At 35.6% G+C, this 20,444-nt stretch overlaps 3 protein-coding genes across 5 annotated transcripts in view; 1 reads left to right on the top strand and 2 right to left on the bottom strand.

Annotated features, from left to right (window-relative positions):
* The window catches only part of LOC127858629 (solute carrier family 2, facilitated glucose transporter member 8-like), a 108,756-nt gene that overhangs the window by 46,624 nt on the left and 41,688 nt on the right, over positions 1-20,444 (bottom strand). The gene's annotated exons all lie outside the window — the stretch shown is intronic.
* On the bottom strand, positions 3,054-4,980 carry LOC127858643 (E3 ubiquitin-protein ligase TRIM33-like). Its single transcript, XM_052395859.1, has 2 exons — positions 4,630-4,980; positions 3,054-3,276 (listed from the first exon to the last, which is right to left on the bottom strand). Exons 1-2 carry the CDS (start codon positions 4,953-4,955, stop codon positions 3,126-3,128), a joined length of 477 nt encoding a protein of 158 aa, XP_052251819.1. The 5' UTR covers positions 4,956-4,980; the 3' UTR covers positions 3,054-3,125.
* Positions 11,305-20,444, top strand: part of LOC127858645 (uncharacterized) — a 41,482-nt gene continuing 32,342 nt past the window's right edge. For both annotated transcript variants that reach the window (XM_052395862.1, XM_052395861.1), the window contains exons 1-3: positions 11,305-11,407; positions 12,295-12,377; positions 18,865-18,940. In XM_052395862.1, coding sequence (XP_052251822.1) covers positions 12,349-12,377; positions 18,865-18,940 — 105 coding nt within the window. In that variant the 5' untranslated portion in view covers positions 11,305-11,407; positions 12,295-12,348. The remainder of the gene's footprint in view (positions 11,408-12,294; positions 12,378-18,864; positions 18,941-20,444) is intronic.

Below are 20,444 nucleotides of genomic sequence, written 5' to 3'. Positions count from 1 at the left end.
AAACATCTAATAAATTACCACACCACATTTTACCGCCCTCTCACTCCCCCTACCCCCCCTACCCACCCCACCCCCCACCACCCACCCCCCAAAAAAAGTGTTTTTTTTAACATCTAATAAGTTACCACACCCCACATTATACCCCCCCCCCCTCTCACCCCCACCCCCCCCCCCCCCACCCGCCCCCCCCAAAAAAAAAAAAAAAAAAATTTTTTTTTTAGACATCTTATAAATTACCACACCCCACATTATACCCCCCTCTCACTCCCCCTTGATCATGACTGGCAGATGACCCCTATTGATTTTCAGGTCACTAGGTCAAAGGTCAAGGTCACAGTGACTCGAAATAGTACAATGTTTTCCGGATGATAACTTACATAAGGTCAAAGGTCAAGGTCACAGTGACAAAAAACGTATTCACACAATGGCTGCCACTACAACTGACAGCCCATATGGGGGGCATGCATGTTTTACAAACAGCCCTTGTTTAAAATGCCTTTCATTTTTAAACTTGACCATGTATAGATCAAAGTCACAGCAGTTAGAAATTGCTGCAAGTCTGGGGCATACATGTTGTTTTTTTTAAACATCTTGTTATGATTTGTTGTCAATACATGACTTGTTATATGTGAACATGTTATTAGTATTATGTTCTTACACCTTACACCTTGCTTTGGTGCCTAAATTTGAGTTGAGCAACTGGATTCTATTTTAGCTCTCTTGTTAGCTCACCTGTCACGAAGTGACATGGTGAGCTTATGTGACAGTGTGATGTCCGGCGTCCGTTGTGCGTGCGTGCGTGTGTGCGTGTGTCCGTCAACAATTTGTTTGTGTAGACAGTAGAGGTCACAGTTTTTATCCAATCTTTATGAAATATGGTCAGAATGTTTATCTTGATGAAATCTGGGTTGTGATTGTCTTTGGGTCATCTGGGGTCAAAAACTAGGTCACTAGGTCAAATAATATAAAAACCTTGTGTAGACAATAGAGGTCACATCATTCATCATCATTACTAGACCCATTGTTCAGTATTTGATGATAGTCATATAATAGTATGTGTTTTTACCATCAAAACTTATAACAATTGGGCTATTCTCCTCCTTCTTATCTTTTCAACACAAACAACATACATATAATAATAATATTAATAATAACAATAGTAACAATAATATTAATATAACTTCATCATAATAGTTTAAATAACATATACCAATCATATTAAACTCAAAGAGATTCAAGTAGTAATAGATGTAATTATTCCTTCTTATTTCATATGCTTTGTTAACATTTTAAAAGTGCAAAAGAGCAGCACAAACAGTATGATTGGTTATCTCTGTCACGTCCGTGCAAGAGCGGACGCCATGTCAAGGTCGTTCTTTGTGTGAAATTTTCATCCCAAAACGAATTGACCTTCTTGCGTTTGCGCGGACGTGACAGAGATAACCAATCAGAGCCATGCTTTTAAATACTGCCAACCAATGAAAACACGACTTTCTTACAGCTTTAGGCAAGACATTGCTTATTAATTTTATTGAGTACTGCGTTTTTAACGCTTTTGAATAAGTAAAGTATAGATATTTTTAAACCGATAGATTTTTATTAAAACACCGCACCAACACTGCAAAGTTTTCTATTTGTATCAATGGTACAGCCCAGTAAAATCGGGCTGTCCATTTTATGGCCGTTTTCGACCTTTTAATGCAGAGTTTTATATGTTAAGCAGTGTGCTCGGGCAATGGTTTATTAACCGAAGTCCCGAGGGTAAACAACCCCATTAGTCAGATAGAGGTCACAGTTTTCATCCAATCTTTATGAAATTTGGTCAGAATGTTTATCTTGATGAAATCTGGGTTGGTATTGTATTTGGGTCATCTGGGGTCAAAAACTAGGTCACTAGGTCAAATAATAGAAAAACTTTTTGTAGACAATAGAGGTCACATTTTTCATCCAATCTTTATGAAATTTGGTCAGAATGTTTATCTTAATAAAATCTGGGTTGGGATTGTATTTGAGTTATCTGGGGTCAAAACCAGGTCACTAGGTCAAATAATAGAAAAACCTTGTGTAGACAAAAGAGGTCATAGTTTTCATCTGATCTTAATGAAATATGGTCAGAATGTTTATCCTGATAATAACTGATTTTTAATCGTTACAGGGCTCCCGCTGCCGTTCATCAATGGCGAAAATGTAGCAAATTCAGCGAATAAAATGATCGTTTAGCGAACGATTTTTTTCCTAACAAATGCCGTCCCAGATAATAAACTCTTTCAGCTGTAGACTGCTTCAATACATTGCCGTCTTATTGACCCGAAAAATTTATACGCAGTCGGCATTATCACCGGTTAGAACCGGTCATCGAGACAAAGGAAAATGACTGGTGTGAAAACAAAACAATGGTGTAAGCGTACATCTTATCGGCTTAAATAAACAATTACATCTGATTAAAGATTGCTGCCAATTTCAATCAATTTGAGTAAAAGCGTTAGCGAATTATCAACTTAGTCACACAATGAACGTAAGTAAAGAAGTTGATAATCGATTTTAATTTTGAGAAGTTCGTAATGTTTGTAATGATTAAAGGCTAAATGTGTTACAATTGTGAATGACGATAGATGAACGGGTATAAAACCCTTGATATTTTTGGTGAAAGTGTTGAAAATTGCGATTGCCATTATGGCGACCATAGGCAATAAGCGTCCTTTGGACTCTGACGAATCTTATAATGACACGGTTAAAAAAAATCAAATCTGATAATAGATCATTCAAAGATGTTTGGCTTTCATAATTCAAGTGGTTAGACTATAATGCAAAATCAAAAACAATGTATTGCAAAATATGCATACAGTTTCAAAAATCAAATTCATTCACTTTGGGTGTAGTATGTTGAAAAAAGACAACATTTCAAAACACGAAAAATCAAAAGGTAATAACAAAAAATGACAATCAATATTAAAATGAATATACATGAACAATTTTTATATTATTAATAATATATTAAAAATATCAATAATATTTTGTTATGTTCATAATAAATATATATTGACACTTTTCAAAATGCGCTTTTTGTTTTGAAATTTAGCATATTTAATTTTGTTTATTTCAGATCACAAAGAGGCCTCACAAACTTAAAGTCTGAAAACATCAATGGCAAATGCGCAGGCTGCAGCAATATCCAAAAGTGAAGGGGCTGTAGTGTCGGCTATGACTAATGTGTACTTTGCTGCACAACATACTCTTGCATCATCGCTGGTTCCAGACCCTGAACAGATTGTGTGTCTTGCAGGTAAAAAAATTAATAAAACATCTTAAAAACAAATTTGATTTGTTTTAAATTGATTGATAAAATTTGATTTTGTTTAAGTTTGCTACAAATAATGAGCAAAATATACTTGAAATCATAAATTATATTTTAAGGATGCAAATTTGTATTAATATATTTTCAGGGTGCAACCCAGCTCAATGACCTTCGAGTTGACAGCCACACGTCATATGAACACAGCTCCAGTTTGTTGGAATTTCAAAACTGTATGGCAGACGTTCTGAGGAGTGATCTTCTCCAGAAGATACAGACATCATGCAAGTACAGTATCATGATCAATGAGAGTACAGACGTTACAGTGAAGCAAAATTTAGTGACCTATGTTAGACTTTTGGAAAATGATGAGTTTGGAATGGCTTAATGCCACATACTAACTGTTTAGGTGTTGCTGAACTTCAAAGAGCAAATGCAGAGAGCATATATGAGAATGTAGTTAATTTGCTTGGTAGAAAGGGAATTGGCATTCAACATCTCTCAGAAATTCTATTAAAATTGAAAACTTGGAGAACTTGTTGATTTTATCCATAGAGAGCCCACCAATGGAAAAGTTTGATTTCAAACCTGCTTTCAAGATTTGGGCTGGATTGAAGTTGAGGCGGATTATGGCCTTCTGCTAAAATGTATGTTCAGGATATCATGTGCTCATGTAATGTAAATTTATCATATGCTTATTTCATGAACATGTGCTTGAGTTATGATGTATGTACTTCTATAAATGGTTTGTTGTAAACTGTTTATTTGTGTTATGTACACATGATGATTATAGTAATAAACATATTAAAGCTTTGTTTTTTCGTTTCTTCTTTTACACCCCTTAGCCTAGACTTACAACAGGTGGTTCCTAATGCTTTGCTAAAACTTTGGCTACAGTTTCTTAAATTTGGCTACACAAAATTACATTTGGCTAAAATGTTGGCTATAGAAATCTTTGGGCCAGGGGGGAGCCCTGAATGTATATGGGTCATCTGGGGTCAAAAATTAGGTCACCGAGCCAATGCTAGTAAAACCTTGTGTAGATGAAAGAGGTCACAGTTTTCATCACGTCTTAATGAAATTTTGTCAGAATGTTTTAATTAATGAAATCTGACTTGGGATTGTATATGGTCTGATAGAATTTAAGTTGATGTGGCAAGGATAGTCAGGTGAGCGATTCAGGGCCATCATGACCCTCTTGTTTTTGATATTTTATTTAATTTTATGATGGTAGAAAGTTGGATTAGACAGTTAAAATGAAATGTTGCTTCCAAGGGCCAACATGGCACCTTTTTATTTTTAACTCAAATGTATATGAAATATTGCATGATACATACTGATGATTGTTGATATGGCAGACATGACAAATCAGCTCACTGTGGTCTTCACAGAATCCTGTCAGTTCTTTCTTGTGCTCCTGACATTGCTCTTGAGCATCCACATTGGTATTCGGCCACTGGCTGATGTTTTCCTTGCCAAAAATTCCATGCTTCTTGAAAAGTGTGTTATGGAGCTCAACACATTTCTGACAATAAAACTGGGAACATTTCTCACAATAAAATTCAGCCTCTGTGTTTCTGTCATTTTCCTGACAATAGAAGCAAGAAAAGTCAAAGAACAAATCTGATCCTCCATGAATTGAACTGTCAAAGTTGGAGGCCATTGCTATAACTAAATGTGAAGTTGAAATGCGAACCATCGTCTCATGATCATCACATGCTGCATACTCACCTGATAGATGTGGATTGATATGATATGGTATGAGATAACCTATTTCTTCATTCTCATATATCTCTAATTCCAGATAGTCAGCAACTAAACATGTTTAAACAGACATCACTACTCTAAATTCATTCTATACAGATAACATAGAGGATATTTGTTGGATTCGGTGGATAATCGATTTTAATTCACAAGTGATCATAGAAAATATATATTTTCCATGATCATGAGTGAATTTAAAGCGATATTCCACCGAATCCAACAAATTTTCTTTTTATTTTATGCTTTTTTTTTCACAGTTTATATACATTGTTAATGAGTTCAACTAAAGAATTTTGCTGGGATAATGACGTCATTTCATCAAAAAATGACGTCATTTCACAGTAAACAGTGGAAATTATTGATAATTTTCACTGATAATTTTCACTGATTGAAACAGTGAAATTATCGGTTTAAATTCACTGATATTTCTCTATAAACCACCGGAAAGCATAAAATAAATAAGCAATATTTAAAAAAAAAAAATGTTTTTCTGTTAGACATATTTTACTATCCTCATAAGAAGGTGATGCACAAGGTCAATCCCACTCCACATCGCTCATTGTTTGCAAGCAATCTATGCATATATAATTGTAACACATTGTAAACATTTGATCATCAACAGCTTTTACAAAATGATGCATGCAATATTTGTGAGGGTTGAGGACATACCACTCTACGCTGCACATAATTCGCAAGCAAAGTCTGCATATTATTATAAATATTATATAGTTGATCATCAATGGCTGTTATATTACAATACAAGCAATATTGGTTTTACAGATAATTGACATTACATGAATTCTAACATTTCTTATCACAGCTTCTGCAAAAGAGCTAAGAAAATCTCCCTATCTTTACTTTTACGAAAATCATAAACATTGTTGATTTCATTAATTTAAAATGCACTGTAATACATGGACAGGTATGATTTAGCTGCTTTAATAGTGGTCTAGTTTTGCTCATTTTTATGCCCCCGGATAGAATGATCGGGGGTATATTGTTTTTGCCCTGTCAGTCTGTAATTGTGTGTGTGTGTGTGTGTGTGTGTGTGTGCGTGCGTGCGTGTGTGCGTGCGTGGGTGCGTGCGTGCAAGCGTGTGTGCAAGCGTGCGTGCGCGCGTGCATGCGTGTGTGAACTTTAACCTTGGTCATAACTTTTGCAATATTGAACATAGCAACTTGATATTTGGCATGCATGTGTATCTCGTGGAGCTGCACATTTTGAGTGGTGGATGGTCAAGGTCATCCTTCAAGGTCAAAGGTCAAATATATGGCTTCAAAGCGGTGCAATAGGGGGCATTGTTTTTCTGACAAACACATCTCTTGTTGTACTCAAATTTTGAACTGAGCATATCTAAAAAAGTTTAAGAGCTTTCAACTTACAACTTAATATTTAGATAGATCCCAGTTGCACAGTTTACAATAACCAGAACTCTTGCTCTCTAGTTTTTCAATTGCCCTTTCTTAATTGTTGAAGTTAATTTGTGTCAGCATAATATCTTTTAAAAGAAAACAGGTATAAACTTAAAACACAGGTATGTAAATTTAATTGCCAAAGTATGCTGTGTACACTTGAAACTCTCCTATATTTTTAGAGGTATTCCCTTGTCAAAAAAGTGAGCAAAATCCGGTTATAACCCAGTTTTAAACTGGGTTTAACCCTGCGGTATTGGCACCGAGCTAAAAGCGAGTCTTTTAAACACACTTTTTGCTTACCGACTTGGTTTTATCTGAGTTGAATCTTGGTTTAACTCGCTTAAAGCCAACATAGTGGTTTTTTTAACCGTCTTAAGTGGGTTTAAAGTGAGTTTTTTTCAGGCATCTGTGTTTAACTCTGCGGTATTTGCACTGTGCTAAAAGCGGGTTTTTCAGACACGCTTTTAGCTTACCGACTGGGTTTTTTAGCTTACCGACTTGGTTTTTTCTGAGTTAAATCTTGGTTTAACTCGCTTTAAACCAACATAGTGGGTTTTTTAACCATCTTAAGTGGGTTTAAATTGAGTATGATTTTCTACAAGTTGGGTTTTTGAGGTTTTTTAAACATGCTTAGACCAACATCTGTCTGTGGAGTTGGTTTTAAGTGGGTAAAAAGTGTGTTTTTTATGTGAGCTATAAGCAGGCTAAACACGGTTTTTAAGTGAGCGAAAAGTGAGCTGAAAGCACGCCTTTGTTAGTTTTTTTCACAGTGAAAACATGCTTTTAACTCGCTTTAAACCTAGTTATTAACAGTATTTTATCTGTGAAAAAAACAAAAGCAATTTGTGGGTTTGGGTAAGTTGATTTTTGTGGGTTTTAACAGTGTTTTAGTGAGTTTTTTTAAGAAAGTAGGTTTTTTGTGAGCCTTTTGTGGGATTTTGCAGTGTGAAAAAAAATAATTTTGGACTGATATGTTCTAGAAAAAGTGGTTTTTGTGAAGCAATTACAACAGTTCATTATAAGCCCCATGTGGTTAAAAGCGAAAAAAAACACAATGTGTACGAAAATTATGTTTATATGACAAAAATAGTACACCGCAAATTAATAAAAACAGATTATTTTGACAATACATTATACAATAATAGACATTTATGGAAGATTTTGAAGCAAAAGGTTGACCGCAATGGACCACTGCGGGTGGAGTATTTAGACCGCAGCTGCTGCAGAGACCTGGATCTCAGCTGTTGGAGGTACCTGAACCGCAGTGGAATGAGGAACCTGGATTTCAGCTTATGGAGGGACCTTGACGGCATACTGTGTTGGGACCTGCACAGCAGTGACTGGAGAGACCTTGACCGCTAGGGGACCTGGAAAGCAGCCAGTGCAGGGACCTAGACCTGATCTTGGCGGGTGGAGGGACCTGGAAAGCAGCTGGTAGAGACCTGGAAAGCGGGCGCTGGAGCGACATGTAGTTGTACCATTGATGCTGCTTGTGTCCTTCTCCTCTTGAGCATCCCTTATGCCAGTTGATCTGCAAAGGATTAATACCATATCACTTTCAAAAGGGCAAGGCATTCTTCAAACATGTTGATTGGTTATGTTTTCGTTCCACTTAACTATGAAATATTGCTGTTATGGTAATCTTGTTGCTTTAATAATAATAAATTTAAGTTATTTGCTTGTTGTTTTTGTTTGTTTATTTTTGAAATTTTAATCCCGTGATCACATGTGACTTAGCACTTTTCATCAATTATTAAAAGAAATTGCGTTTGGTAGAAAATGCAGTTTGAAAATGTACCAAGATGCGTGGTCTCATTTGGCTGTGTGGTCTGGTGGCATTGTAAATGCAATAACCTGTATAGTTTACCTCTCAACAAATCGAGCTTTCTTGGTCAAGGACAGGGCGAGGTTTTCCCACTCTTGTTCCCCTCAAGTTTGCCAGCTTGTGCAGGGTAAAAACCAGGTTTAAAAGTCCATACATCAGGCAGGCGATGATGCACATTCTTTCCAAAGGATCTTCCCATCGATGTCAATTTTGCCTTGTGGCAAGAGTTTAACCTTCAAAATTAAAATATATAAGTTCTAATTAAGTATGAGGGAAAGAAATCCGTTCAGTAATAACCAGAAATAGATATAAATAAAATTTTAGATGACAATAACCATGAAACACAACCATAATTATTCACTGTACACAACATTTACACACAGCTATTTCATGTGTAAGTTTATCTATTTTTGCTTCAAAATGTGTTGTTTATCCTTTAAATTGCAATACAATAACTTATCCATTTACATTTCCCAGTGACAATACATAAATATGATAATGATCATAATTAATTCAATAAACTAAATAAAAAAGGGGTGAAGAAATGACAATACAAACCTGTTAAAACTGTTCTTCAGTATTCCAAACACAACAACAGGCAGTTCAACCCCCTTTCCAACCAACTTATTATTGATTTCCACATTGCAGTAAAAAACACATTGTTTTCATCACACAATACTTCATGCTGACAGAATTTCAAGACATTTTACACTACCATTATAAGTCTTTCACTTCTTTATATTAATGTTGCTGAATTAAATTTAGCTCAATATTCAATTGCTGACACCAGCTTGTTTTTCAAAAGTTGTTTTTTTCAAAAAGATAACTTCCTCAGTGCAATAGCCAATCAAAAGCCTTATATCTTATTCCACACAGCCTTATCTCTAGGCAAACCCCATCAGTAGCCTTATCTGCCCCTTAATCAGTACCCTGTTTAGCTCTGAATGCCTGACAGATTGTTATCTGTTTATTGTTAGTGGTGTGAAATAAGGGTGTTTTTAGGTATTGTCTTGTTATTTTGTTGACAGTTTATGTAACACAGGTCATGTTTGGCATTTTATTATTTTATTGCAAATTAAGAAAATGGATATGATGGTATCATATGCAAATATCAAAATCTTGCATAACTTATGTACAAAAATAAATAGATTATTTCCAAAATAATGTTTCCAATACCATAATTATTTAAATATGCAGATTTAACAAGTAAATACTGTTTTAAACAAATATAAACAATCATATGAGATTTTTTTTTAAATAAAAAATTAAGACATAAAACAATCATAAGATATTGTTAATAAAAAAAACAAACATAAAGATAAAAATTCAAAGTGAAACACAAACTCTTTCATTTTCATGTATAAAACTAAGCTTGACCATTGTTATAGTTTTTGTCAGTGAAACTTGTTGTCCATCTGTGAACCTGTGATGTTCTGAAAGAGCCATTTTCATCCAATATTCCCTAAAAATTATGGGGAGCACACACATGTACAATAGGGACAATGGCAAACAAGCTGTAAAAAAAGCCCCTTTACAATTGACTTGTTTTATTTATGGCTAAAAACATCAAACAAAGACCCAGTTGAAGAATTATTGTTTCATTGATGAGTTATATTAATAAACAAAAGACCAACTTGTTGAAAAGTGTGTTAAAGTGAGTCTTTAAGCCTCGTTGCAGCTCTCAACTTATTTACAAAAAGACCAAGTTAAACTCGCTTAAACCCACTTCTGTTTATAAAAAGACCAACTTCTGTTGTAAAAGACTCGCTTATAAAACAAAAAGACACACTTAAACACACATAAACCAACTCATAAATAAAAAGGCTCACTTTTGACACACAAAAAACCGACTTCTTACAGAAAAAAACTCGCTTAAACACACATCTTCTTAAAATAACCAACTTTAAACTCAGTTAAGCACAGTTTAGCGCACATAAAACTCACTTTTATTAGCAAAAACCAACTTCCGCTAAGAAAAACTCAGAAAAAACACAGTTTTATGTTGGTTTAAGTGTGTTTTGGTATGAAAGTGGGTTATTTTTTGACAAGGGTTGTCTTGTGTTTATTTGTGTACTTAATTTTTGTTTGGAACTTATCTTGAAAACTATTAGTGGTAACAACTTGAATCTTTATAGGTGGGTAGATCTCACTGAGATATGTACAGTGCACAAGAACCATAACTCCTTTACCCATTTTTAAGAGTAATTGCCCTTAGCTTATTGTTGTACTGTTTTAATTTTGTCTTGAGCAAATCTCAAACAGTAAAAGAGGCATCAATTTGAAACTTATTGTGTAGCTAGATCTCATTTTGCACCATGACTATGTATTTTACTGCCAAATTTTTTAAGATATGGCCCTTTTTAAAATCTAAATCCTATACTGAGTATATCTTGGAAACTATGATAGGTATGATCATAAACTTTTTAAGAATGTAGATCTGATTGATGAGATATGCAGTGCAGACAACCATAATTATTGTTACTGTATTTTTAGACTTTATGCCTTTTGTTCATGTTTTGCCATAGAATTTAGGATGTTGCATATCTTATAAACCAGATGTATATCTACTTGACTTTTCATAGCTAGATAGATTCCAATGACAGATCATACTTTCATACTTTCACAGTAGTTTCCCTTCCAGAGTTTCATGCTGAAATTTTATCCAGGGCATATATGGACTATATATTATGTGTCATGGCCAAAGTTCATAGGCAAAATGCTTGCTTGGTTGGAAAACCAGTTCTGAACTGTCTATTTCCTTTGAAAGTGCCATGTATGGCATAATAGGCATGACATTGAAAGTTTTAGTTTATTTTAAACAGTCATGATCCATCAATTTGTGGTGCATAGGAATTAATATCTGCACATATGAATCAAGAATTTTGTGTAAAGATGAACAACAGTCATGATCTCATTACTACTTCTGTTTTTTATGATTTGACAAACAAAAGTATTAAAAAAAAAGGAGTTTATGTATATTTTCTCTAGGCAGCATAAGAAAATTGACCAAAAAAAATTGCTTTACATAATTGATTCAGATTATTTTTACTTCAGGCAATTGAATTTCAAAACAGTCAGAGGATAAGATTTGCAACACGTCTTCAAGCAACAGTAAGATGCTACATAATAACCATTGTAAATGAGCCGTGCTCTGTGAAAAGGGGGTTTAATGCATGCGCGTTAAGTGTCGTCCCTGATTAGCGAGTGCAGTCTGCACAGGCTAATCAGGGACCACACTTTCCGCTTTTATGATTTTTCATTTAAGGAAAGTCTCTTCTTAGCAAAAATCTAGTTAAGGCGGAAAGTGTCGTTCCTGATAATTAAGCCTGTGTGGACATTTGTTAAACCCCCTTTTCACAGAGCATGGCTCAAATGAAATCACTTTTCTTCAATGCTGATGATTTTCTTTTAACCCTTTGCATGCTGGGAAATTTGTCGTCTGCTAAAATGTCGTCTTCTGAATTTCTAAAATTAGCATTTTCTTCGATTTTTTTTCAAAGAATACTATCAGAATAGCAAGTAGTTTTGATCCAGATGAGACACCACGTTCTGTGGCGTCTCATCTGGATCCAAACTGTTTGCAAAGGCCTTCAAAATCCGGTTCCCGCGCTGAAAGAGTTAATATGTTAATTTTCTTCAAGCAGTTTACAACAGTTCTGTAAAAGCAACTCAAAATAGAAGTATTGAGTTGGTGCAATTTTTAGTAAAGCATGTATACAAATAGGACACATTCATCAATTAACAGTTATATTGTTGTCAAGAGTTTTTTTATCTGATTAGTTCATTTAAAGGAAAACTTTAAATTTAAATGTAAATTTATGCTCCCACCTGAGCACAGAGTGACATCATTTGGTGCTTGTGTCCATCCATCTGTCTGTCAACTTCTCCTTCTCCTTCTGAACCACTTGGCAGATTTTTATGAAACTTCAGAGGAATGATTCTTGATATATTAGTTTCAATGTCATTTCCTCTGTGAATGTGTATTCTTATGGTCCTAGATTAAACAACAGAGAGAAGTTGTGCAGAAACTAAACAACGATATCAGAGACAAGATGACAGTAATGTTAAAACAGACTGAACGGTGAGTCAAACCCTCTCTTGTAAATATTTCAAAATGATTTTTGCTTAATTTTTATGAGGGGATATGGGGAGTGGGGCATATTTTCATAACAAACTTTTATCTAGGAAGCACTAATATATGCAAAAATCAATTGTATTTAGATTCTCAACTGCACTTAATTATTTTCTCATTTGCATCGTATATTTTACATGTGCTTTTTTTTATAAAATACTGATATTTTTTCAAGGAAGGCAGGTTTTCATATAATTGATACATTGCGAGCTGAGAATAGTAGACTGTGTCAAACCACACCGTTGCGTAAATACACTAAGCGTCATGGGGACTTTCTAGTAAAATTTAGTTTTCGTGAATTAGGAATTTTCATTGGTCCCTTATCCAAGCCAGTAAACAAATTTGACCAATGCCTTATTTAAACACTTAGATGTGTCGCAGTGTAAGCCTTGTTGTAATAACAGTTATCTGGTCAATTGAAACTTAATTTTTAAACCTCATTGGGTATTTATTTAATATTTTGTGTGGTTTTATTAGCTCCACTGGCCAGAGGCCAGCGGGGCTTATGTCATGGTCCTGTGTCCGTCATGCGTGCGTCCGTGCGTTAACTTTTTCTTTAAACATCTTCTACTCCTAAACTACATGTCTAATTCTGATAAAACTTCTCACAAATGTTCCTGGGGTAAACCTCTTTCAAATTTGTTCAAATTATGACCCTTGGGTCAAATTTGATCCCGCCCGGGGGTCAATTAATTGAACATATGCTTATATAAAGCCTATTTTGTGCAAACTTTAAAAAATCTTCTTGTCTATAACCATTGCGCCTAGTGCTACCACATTTGGTATGGAGTGACATCTAATAGTCCTCTACCAAATTTTGTTCAAATTATGCCCCTGGGGTCAAATTTGACCCTGCCCCGCGGGTCACAAAAATGAACATATGCTTATATAAAGCCTTTTTTGTGCAAACTTAAAAAATCTTCTTGTCCATAGGGCCTAGGGCTACCAAATTCAGTATGTAGTGACATCTAATAGTTCTCTTACGTAGTTTGTTCAAATTATGCCCCTGGGGTCAAATTTGACCCTGCCCCGGGGGTCACAAAAATGAACATACCCTTAAATAAGGCCTATTTTGTGCAAACTTTAAAAATCTTTTTGCCCATCACCGTATGGCAGGCATAGGGCTACCAAATTTGGTATGTAGTGACATCTCATAGTCCTCTACCAAATTTGTTCAAATTATGCCCCTGGGGTCAAATTTGACCCTTCCGCGGGGGTCACAAAAATGAACATATGCTTATATAAAGCCTATTTTGTGCAAACTTTAAAAACATTCTTGTCCATAACCGTAGGGCCTAGGGCTACCAAATTCGGTATGTAGTGACATCTAATAGTTCTCTACTTAGTTTGTTCAAATTATGCCCCTGGGGCCAAATTTGACCCTGCCCCGGCGGTCACAAAAATGAACATATGCTTAAATAAGTTCTATATTGTGCAAACTTTAAAAAAAATCTTGTCCATAACGTATATAGCATAGAGCTACCAAATTTGATGTGTAGTGACATCTAATAGTCCTCTACCAAATTTCTTCAAATTATGCCCCTCGGGTCAAATTTGACCCTGCCCCGGGGGTCACAAAAATGAACATACGCTTATATAAAGCCTATTTTGTGCAAACTTTAAAAATCTTTTTGTCCATTACCGTAGGGCCTAGGGCTACCAAATTTGGTATGAAGTGACATCTAATAGTTCTCTATTTAGTTTGTTCAAATATGCCCCTGGGGTCAAATTTTACCCTGCCCCAGGGTCACAAAAATGAGCATACGCTTAAAAAAGGCCCATTTTGTGCAAACATTAAAAATCTTCTTGTCTATAACCATATGGCATAGGGCTACCAAATTTGGTATGTAGTGACATCTAATAGTCCTCTCCCAAATTTGTTCAAATTAAGCCCCTGGGATCAAATTTGACCGTTCCCCAGGGGTCACAAAATTGAACATATGCTTATATTGGGCCTATTTTGTGTAAACTTCAAAAATCTCTTGTCCATAACCATTGAGCCTATTTCTACCAAATTAGGTATGTATTAAAATCGTTAAGTTCTCTACCAAGTTTTTTCAAATTATGCCCCTGGGGTCAAATTTGACCCTGCCCCAGGGGTCACAAAAATGAACATATGCTTAAATATACGGCCTATTTTGTGCAAACTTTAAAAATCTTCTTGTTCATAATTATAGAGCATAGGGCTACTAAATTTGGATTGTAGTGACATCTAATAGTCCTCTACCAAATTTGTTCAAATTATTCCCCTGGGCTCAAATTTGACCCTGCCCAGGGGTACACAAAACTGAACATACGCTTATATAAAGCCTCTTTTGTGCAAACTTTAAAAATCTTCCTGTCTATAACCATTGGGCCTATGGCTACCAAATTTGGTATGTAGTGACATCGTATAGTTTTCTACCAAGTTTGTTCAAATTATGCCCCTGGGGCCAAATTTATATATAACAAGAAATATCTTTAAAAAAGATATACGGCATTGATTGTGGTTGCAGTTAATGAAAGGTAAAGACTTCAATGAATGAGATCAAAGATAGCGAATGTCTTTTTCAATGCAGTTCTTAGCTGCAGCAAACGCAGTACGGGATGATACGCGGAGTTTTCGCGGCTTATTTTACATTATTACATATTGCTGGTCATAAACGTATAGATACAAAACAGAAAACCAAAAGAAGAATGGAAGTGAAATTAAAACATATGAGTCAACCGGCCACACGCGAAGTATCGGTATATATTTTAAAAATTTATACGCGCGTTCTTCGAACAAACCTGTTTTAGTGGTTTGTCTGGCGTTGCTATTTGATTCGATTTTTAACAGTATCGAGAATCATTGCGCTCATGCTTAATTCATTAGTCAATATGATGGCATAATTCTTGTTAAATTAATTTAAAATAATATTTATCATGGTATTGTTGTAAAACACATTAAGAATCTATTATTGACATAACATATGAAATTGCTGGATATCTTCATTTAACATCTGTCTGGTCTAAAGAAAATTCCAGTTCACCTAGTTCACGCTATAGCGTCTTTATTATGTAACGATTATTTTCCTGTCCGCGAACTCCGATCAGCACATAGGGTAGAGACGCAGCGATGACCTGTATGTAAACTCTGACATTCACACACAGTGGCCGCAAATTGATCCGATATACCTCGCGAGTTGAAATGCAATGCATTAAAGTGAGTCTTCGCTTCCACTGCTCTCTATACTTTAACATGTTGACAGGAATATGGAAGTTAGTACTAAATATGAGAAAATAGCCTTTTAGTGCAAACGTTCTCGCGCTGAAAATCTTCTGAAAATAAAAGGTGGACACACAAACTGTATTGATGTCGAGATTGAGTGTAAAACTGTTCTATCTATTAAGCCTTTTCATTAGATATAAAATTGTTTCATGCTGAACACGCAGTAAAACAGTGTTACAAAGACGCTGACATGTTTCCAATGTTCTGGTCGTATTCTCAAATCAGCCAATGCAGTGTATTCATCTGTACTTGGCCGCGGGAAGTTTTATTTGAATTCTATTGGACGCTAACAAAGGTCAGGCTAAGGTGAAAAGCTGGCTTAATACAGCTTACGCCGAAAAATGCTCACCCTTCCAACTTTAAGCGCCCAGAGGGACGAGGGATAGAAAGAGAAAGTCACATGCTTAAGTACATTTTAATCCATGCCCATGGCACGCTTATTATGCTCCCCGAAAATTTTCGGGGAGCATATAGTTGCCAGTTTGAAGTTCCTTCCGTACTTCCTTCCTTCCGTCACACTTTTGTTACCGTTTCTCATAGCACCTTCAATACTTTACAGATCTCTTTCATATTTTGCATGTAGGTACCTTGCATGGACCTCTACCTTTTGATGAGGTTTTAGGTCACTGGGGTCAAGGTGAAGGTCTCCGAGGCTAATAATATACTTTTTCCGTCACACTTTTTTTAGCTCACCTGATTGCTAAGGTGAGCTTTCCTGATCGGTCTTTGTCTGTCTTCTGTCCGTCCGTCCGTCGTCCACATTTGGTTTGTAAACACTCTAGAGGCCACATTTCATGTCCGATCTTCATGAAACTTCGTCAGAAGATTTGTCCCAATGATATCTCGATCAAGTTCAAAACTGGGTCATGCTGGGTCAAAAACTAGGTCACTAGGTAAAAAAAAACAAAAAAAACTTGTAAACACTGTAGAAGTCACATTTCATGCCCAATCTTCATGTAACTTTGTCAAAATGTTTGCCTTATTGATATGTTGGCCGAGTTCAAAAGTGGTTCCGGTCCGTTGAAAAACATGGCCGCCAGTGGGCAGGGCAGTTTTCCTTATTTGGCTATAGAGAAATCTTGTAAACACTCTAGAAGTCACAATTTTTGCCCAATCATCATGAAAGTTAGTCAAAACATTGGTTTTATTGATATCTCGGACGAGTTTGAAAATGGTCCAGATTGGTGAAAAAACATGGCCACCAGTGGGCGGGGCATTTTTCTCTATATGTATATAGTGAAAACATGTAAACACTCTAGAAGTCACATTTTTGGCCCAATTTTCATGAAATTTGGTCAGAACATTTGTTTCTTTGATATGAGAGTTGAGTTCGAAAATGGTTCCGGTCAGTTGAATAACATGGCTGCCGGGGGGGGGGACAGTTTTCCTTATTTTGCTATATAGAAACCTTGTAAACACTCTAGAAGTCACAATTTTTGCCCAATCATCATGAAAGTTGGTCAAAACATTGGTTTTATTGATATCTTGGACGAGTTTGAAAATGGTCCAGATCAGTGAAAAAACATGGCCGCCAGTGGGCGGGGCATTTTTCTCTATATGTATATTGTGAAAACATGTGAACACTCTAGAAGTCACATTTTAGGCCCAATTTTCATGAAATTTGGTCAGAACATTGGTTTCCTTGATATGAGAGTTCAGTTAAAAAATGGTTCCGGTCAGTTGAATAACATGGCTGCCGTGGGGGGGGGGCAGTTTTCCTTATTTTGCTATATGGAAACCTTGTAAACTCTCTAGAAGTCACAATTTTTGCCCAATCATCATGAAAGTTGGTCAAAACATTGGTTTTATTGATATCTCGGACGAGTTTGAAAATGGTCCAGATCGGTGAAAAAACATGGCCGCCAGTGGGCGGGGCATTTTTCTCTATATGTATACATGTATAGTGAAAACATGTGAACACTCTAGAAGTCACTTTTTTGGCCCAATTTTCATGAAATTTTGTCAAAACATTGGTTTCCTTGATATGAAAGTTGAGTTCGAAAATGGTTCTGGTCAGTTAAATAACATGGCTGCCGGTGGGGGGGGGGCAGTTTTCTTATATTTATATAGTAAAAAAAACTTGTGAACACTCTAGAAATCACTTTTTTTCCTCAATCATCATGAAACTTGGTACAAAGATTGGTTTTATATATATCACATAATTTATGCCATAATTATTGCCCTTAGATTGTCCAAATTTTCATTATATTATACAAAATCCTTGTAAACACTCTAGAGGTCACAATTTTGTTTCAGATTTTATGAATCTTGGTCATAATATTTATTTTTGTAAGCAAAGTTTGATGTTTGGTAAGGGGGATCAACTCAAAATATAGGTCACCAGGTCAAATCTTACAAAAACAAAGACACTACATATGCCAGAGTTTTGGTTCAATAATGATGAAACTTGACCAGGATGTTTGTCTGGACAATATCTAGGTCAAGTTTGACGTTTGGTAAAGATTGAATGAACCGACTCCTCTCAGGTGAGCGAACTAGGGCCATCTTGGCCCTCTTGTTACAGTTTCTCATAGCACCTTCAATACTTTACCGATCTCTTTCATATTTGGCATGTAGGTACATGCATGGACCTCTACCTTTTAATGAGGTTTGAGATCACTGGGTCAAGGTCACCGAGGCTAATAATAATATACTTTTTTCGTCACACTTTTGTTACCGTTTCTCATAGCACCTTCAATACTTTACCAATCTCTTTCATATTTGGCATGTAGGTACCTTGCATGGACCTCTACCTTTTGACGAGTTTTGAGGTCACTGGGGTCAAGGTCTCCGAGGCTAATAATAGATTTTTTGAGGTGGTTATTAACACATAGATTGACAAAGCGCATCATCGGGGAGCATCCATCAGTTTCACTGATATGCTTGTTTCGCATAAAAAACAGTGGAGAGATACAGGGCCATCATGGCCCTCTTGTTTGTGCTGTGGTGACTAATCAATATCCATAAAAACAATATACTGACTAACGATTCTTCCACAGTATAATTATTTATGTTGTTAGTGTACAGAAAGTAATTTTTAGTCCATTCTGGCAACTTATCATAGCTCAGTTGTCTTTGTTTAATGGATGGAATTCACTTTTGTTTTGATCTTTGCATTCAATTATTTCTTTCTTCCCAAAAATTTTGTAATCATGGTTTGAAAATAAAAATTATGTTGTATTGCAGTGAGAGAGCGACACTAAAAGAACAGTTGAAATATGTTATAGAAGAAAACAAGTACATGAAACAGATACTTAGTGAGGTATGTACTTCTGCTTCAATTAAAAATATGCAAATGTGTGCAAAGTAATGAAATTATCATGTTATCATTTTTTTCAGAATATGTCTGAATTTGTACACTTTTAAGCTCACCTTATGCTCTGCCATGTGTTTGTCAATGTTGAGCTTGGCTTAACTTGGCTAGAATGTTTATCTGGACAATATCTAGTCATTGCTCAAAAAAGGGCCATTGCGTCTATAAACTAGTTCACCAGCTCAAATCTTCCAAAACCCTTTTTATCACTCTAGAGGTTACATTTATGATCCATCTTGGTCAAAATGTTCTTGACAATATCTAGGCTGAATCTGGGTCATGGCGTCTATAGACTAGGTCACCAGGTCAAATATTAGAAACAAGAAATATCTTTTAAAAAAAGATATACGGCGTTGATTGTGGAAGGAGTTGGTGAAAGGTAAAGAGTTCAATAAATGAGATCAAAGATAGCGATTGTATTTTTCTGTGCAGTTCTTAGCTGCATCACACGCAGTACGGGATGTTACGCGGAGTTTTCGCGGTTTATTTTACATTATTACATATTGCTGGTCATAAACCTATACATATAGATACAAAACAGAAAACCAAAAGAAGAATGGAAGTGAAATTAAAACATATGAGTCAACTGGCCACACGCGAAGTATCTGTAAATATTTTAAATATTTATATGGGCATTCTTCGAACAAACCTGTTTTAGTGGTTTCTCGGGCACGGCTATTTGATTCGATTATTAACAGTATCGAGAATCATCGTGCTCATGCTTAATACATTAGTCAATATGGTGGAATAATTCTTGTTAAATTAATTAAAAATAATATGTATCATGGTATTGTTGAAAACACATGAAGAATCTATTATTGACATACAATAATTATATCGCTGAATATCTTCATTTAACATATTTCTGGTCTAAAGAAAATTCCAGTTCACCTAGATCACGCGATAGCGTCTACATTATATAACGATTGTTTTACTGGCATCGAACTGACCCTGATACCTTGCAGGTTTGAATGCGATGCATTAAAGTGAGGACACGCTTCCAAGGCTGGAACGACGGCTTGTTTAAAACTTTATACTTTCACATGTTAAATGTTCAATTTCAAAAACAATTTAAAATGGTTTGGCCAAAACGAATAGCATGATAGGGAAAAACAATACTTTTATGAACTTAAATATACAAGCACACAGACGGGAATATGAAAGTAATTACTAAATATGAGAACATAGCCTTTAAATACAAATGCTCTAGCGCTGGCAATCCTCTGAAAATAAAAGGTGCACGCACAAACTGTATTGATGTCGAGTGTTTAGTGTAAAACTGTTCCATCTATCAAGCCTTGTCATTATAGAGATAAAATTGTTTCATGCTAAACACGCAGTAAAACAGTGTAACAAAGATGCGATTGTGTTTCCAATGTTCTGGTGGTATGCTCAAATCAGCCAACGGACTAAATATAGTGTATTCATTCGTGTCTAGCTGCGGGAAATTTTA

This window comes from Dreissena polymorpha, chromosome 14 (assembly GCF_020536995.1).
Source record: "Dreissena polymorpha isolate Duluth1 chromosome 14, UMN_Dpol_1.0, whole genome shotgun sequence".
NCBI classification, from domain to species: domain Eukaryota; kingdom Metazoa; phylum Mollusca; class Bivalvia; order Myida; family Dreissenidae; genus Dreissena; species Dreissena polymorpha.
This window is presented reverse-complemented; position numbering and strand designations above follow the sequence as displayed.

Coding starts and splice junctions, on each gene's coding strand:
- LOC127858643 (XM_052395859.1), bottom strand. CDS start 4,955: ATGGCCTCCAACTTTGACAGTTCAATTCATGGAGGATCAGATTTGTTC. Junction 3,277..4,629: donor TGCCATATCAACAATCATCA/GTATGTATCATG, acceptor TTTACCTGCAAG/ACACACAATCTGTTCAGGGT.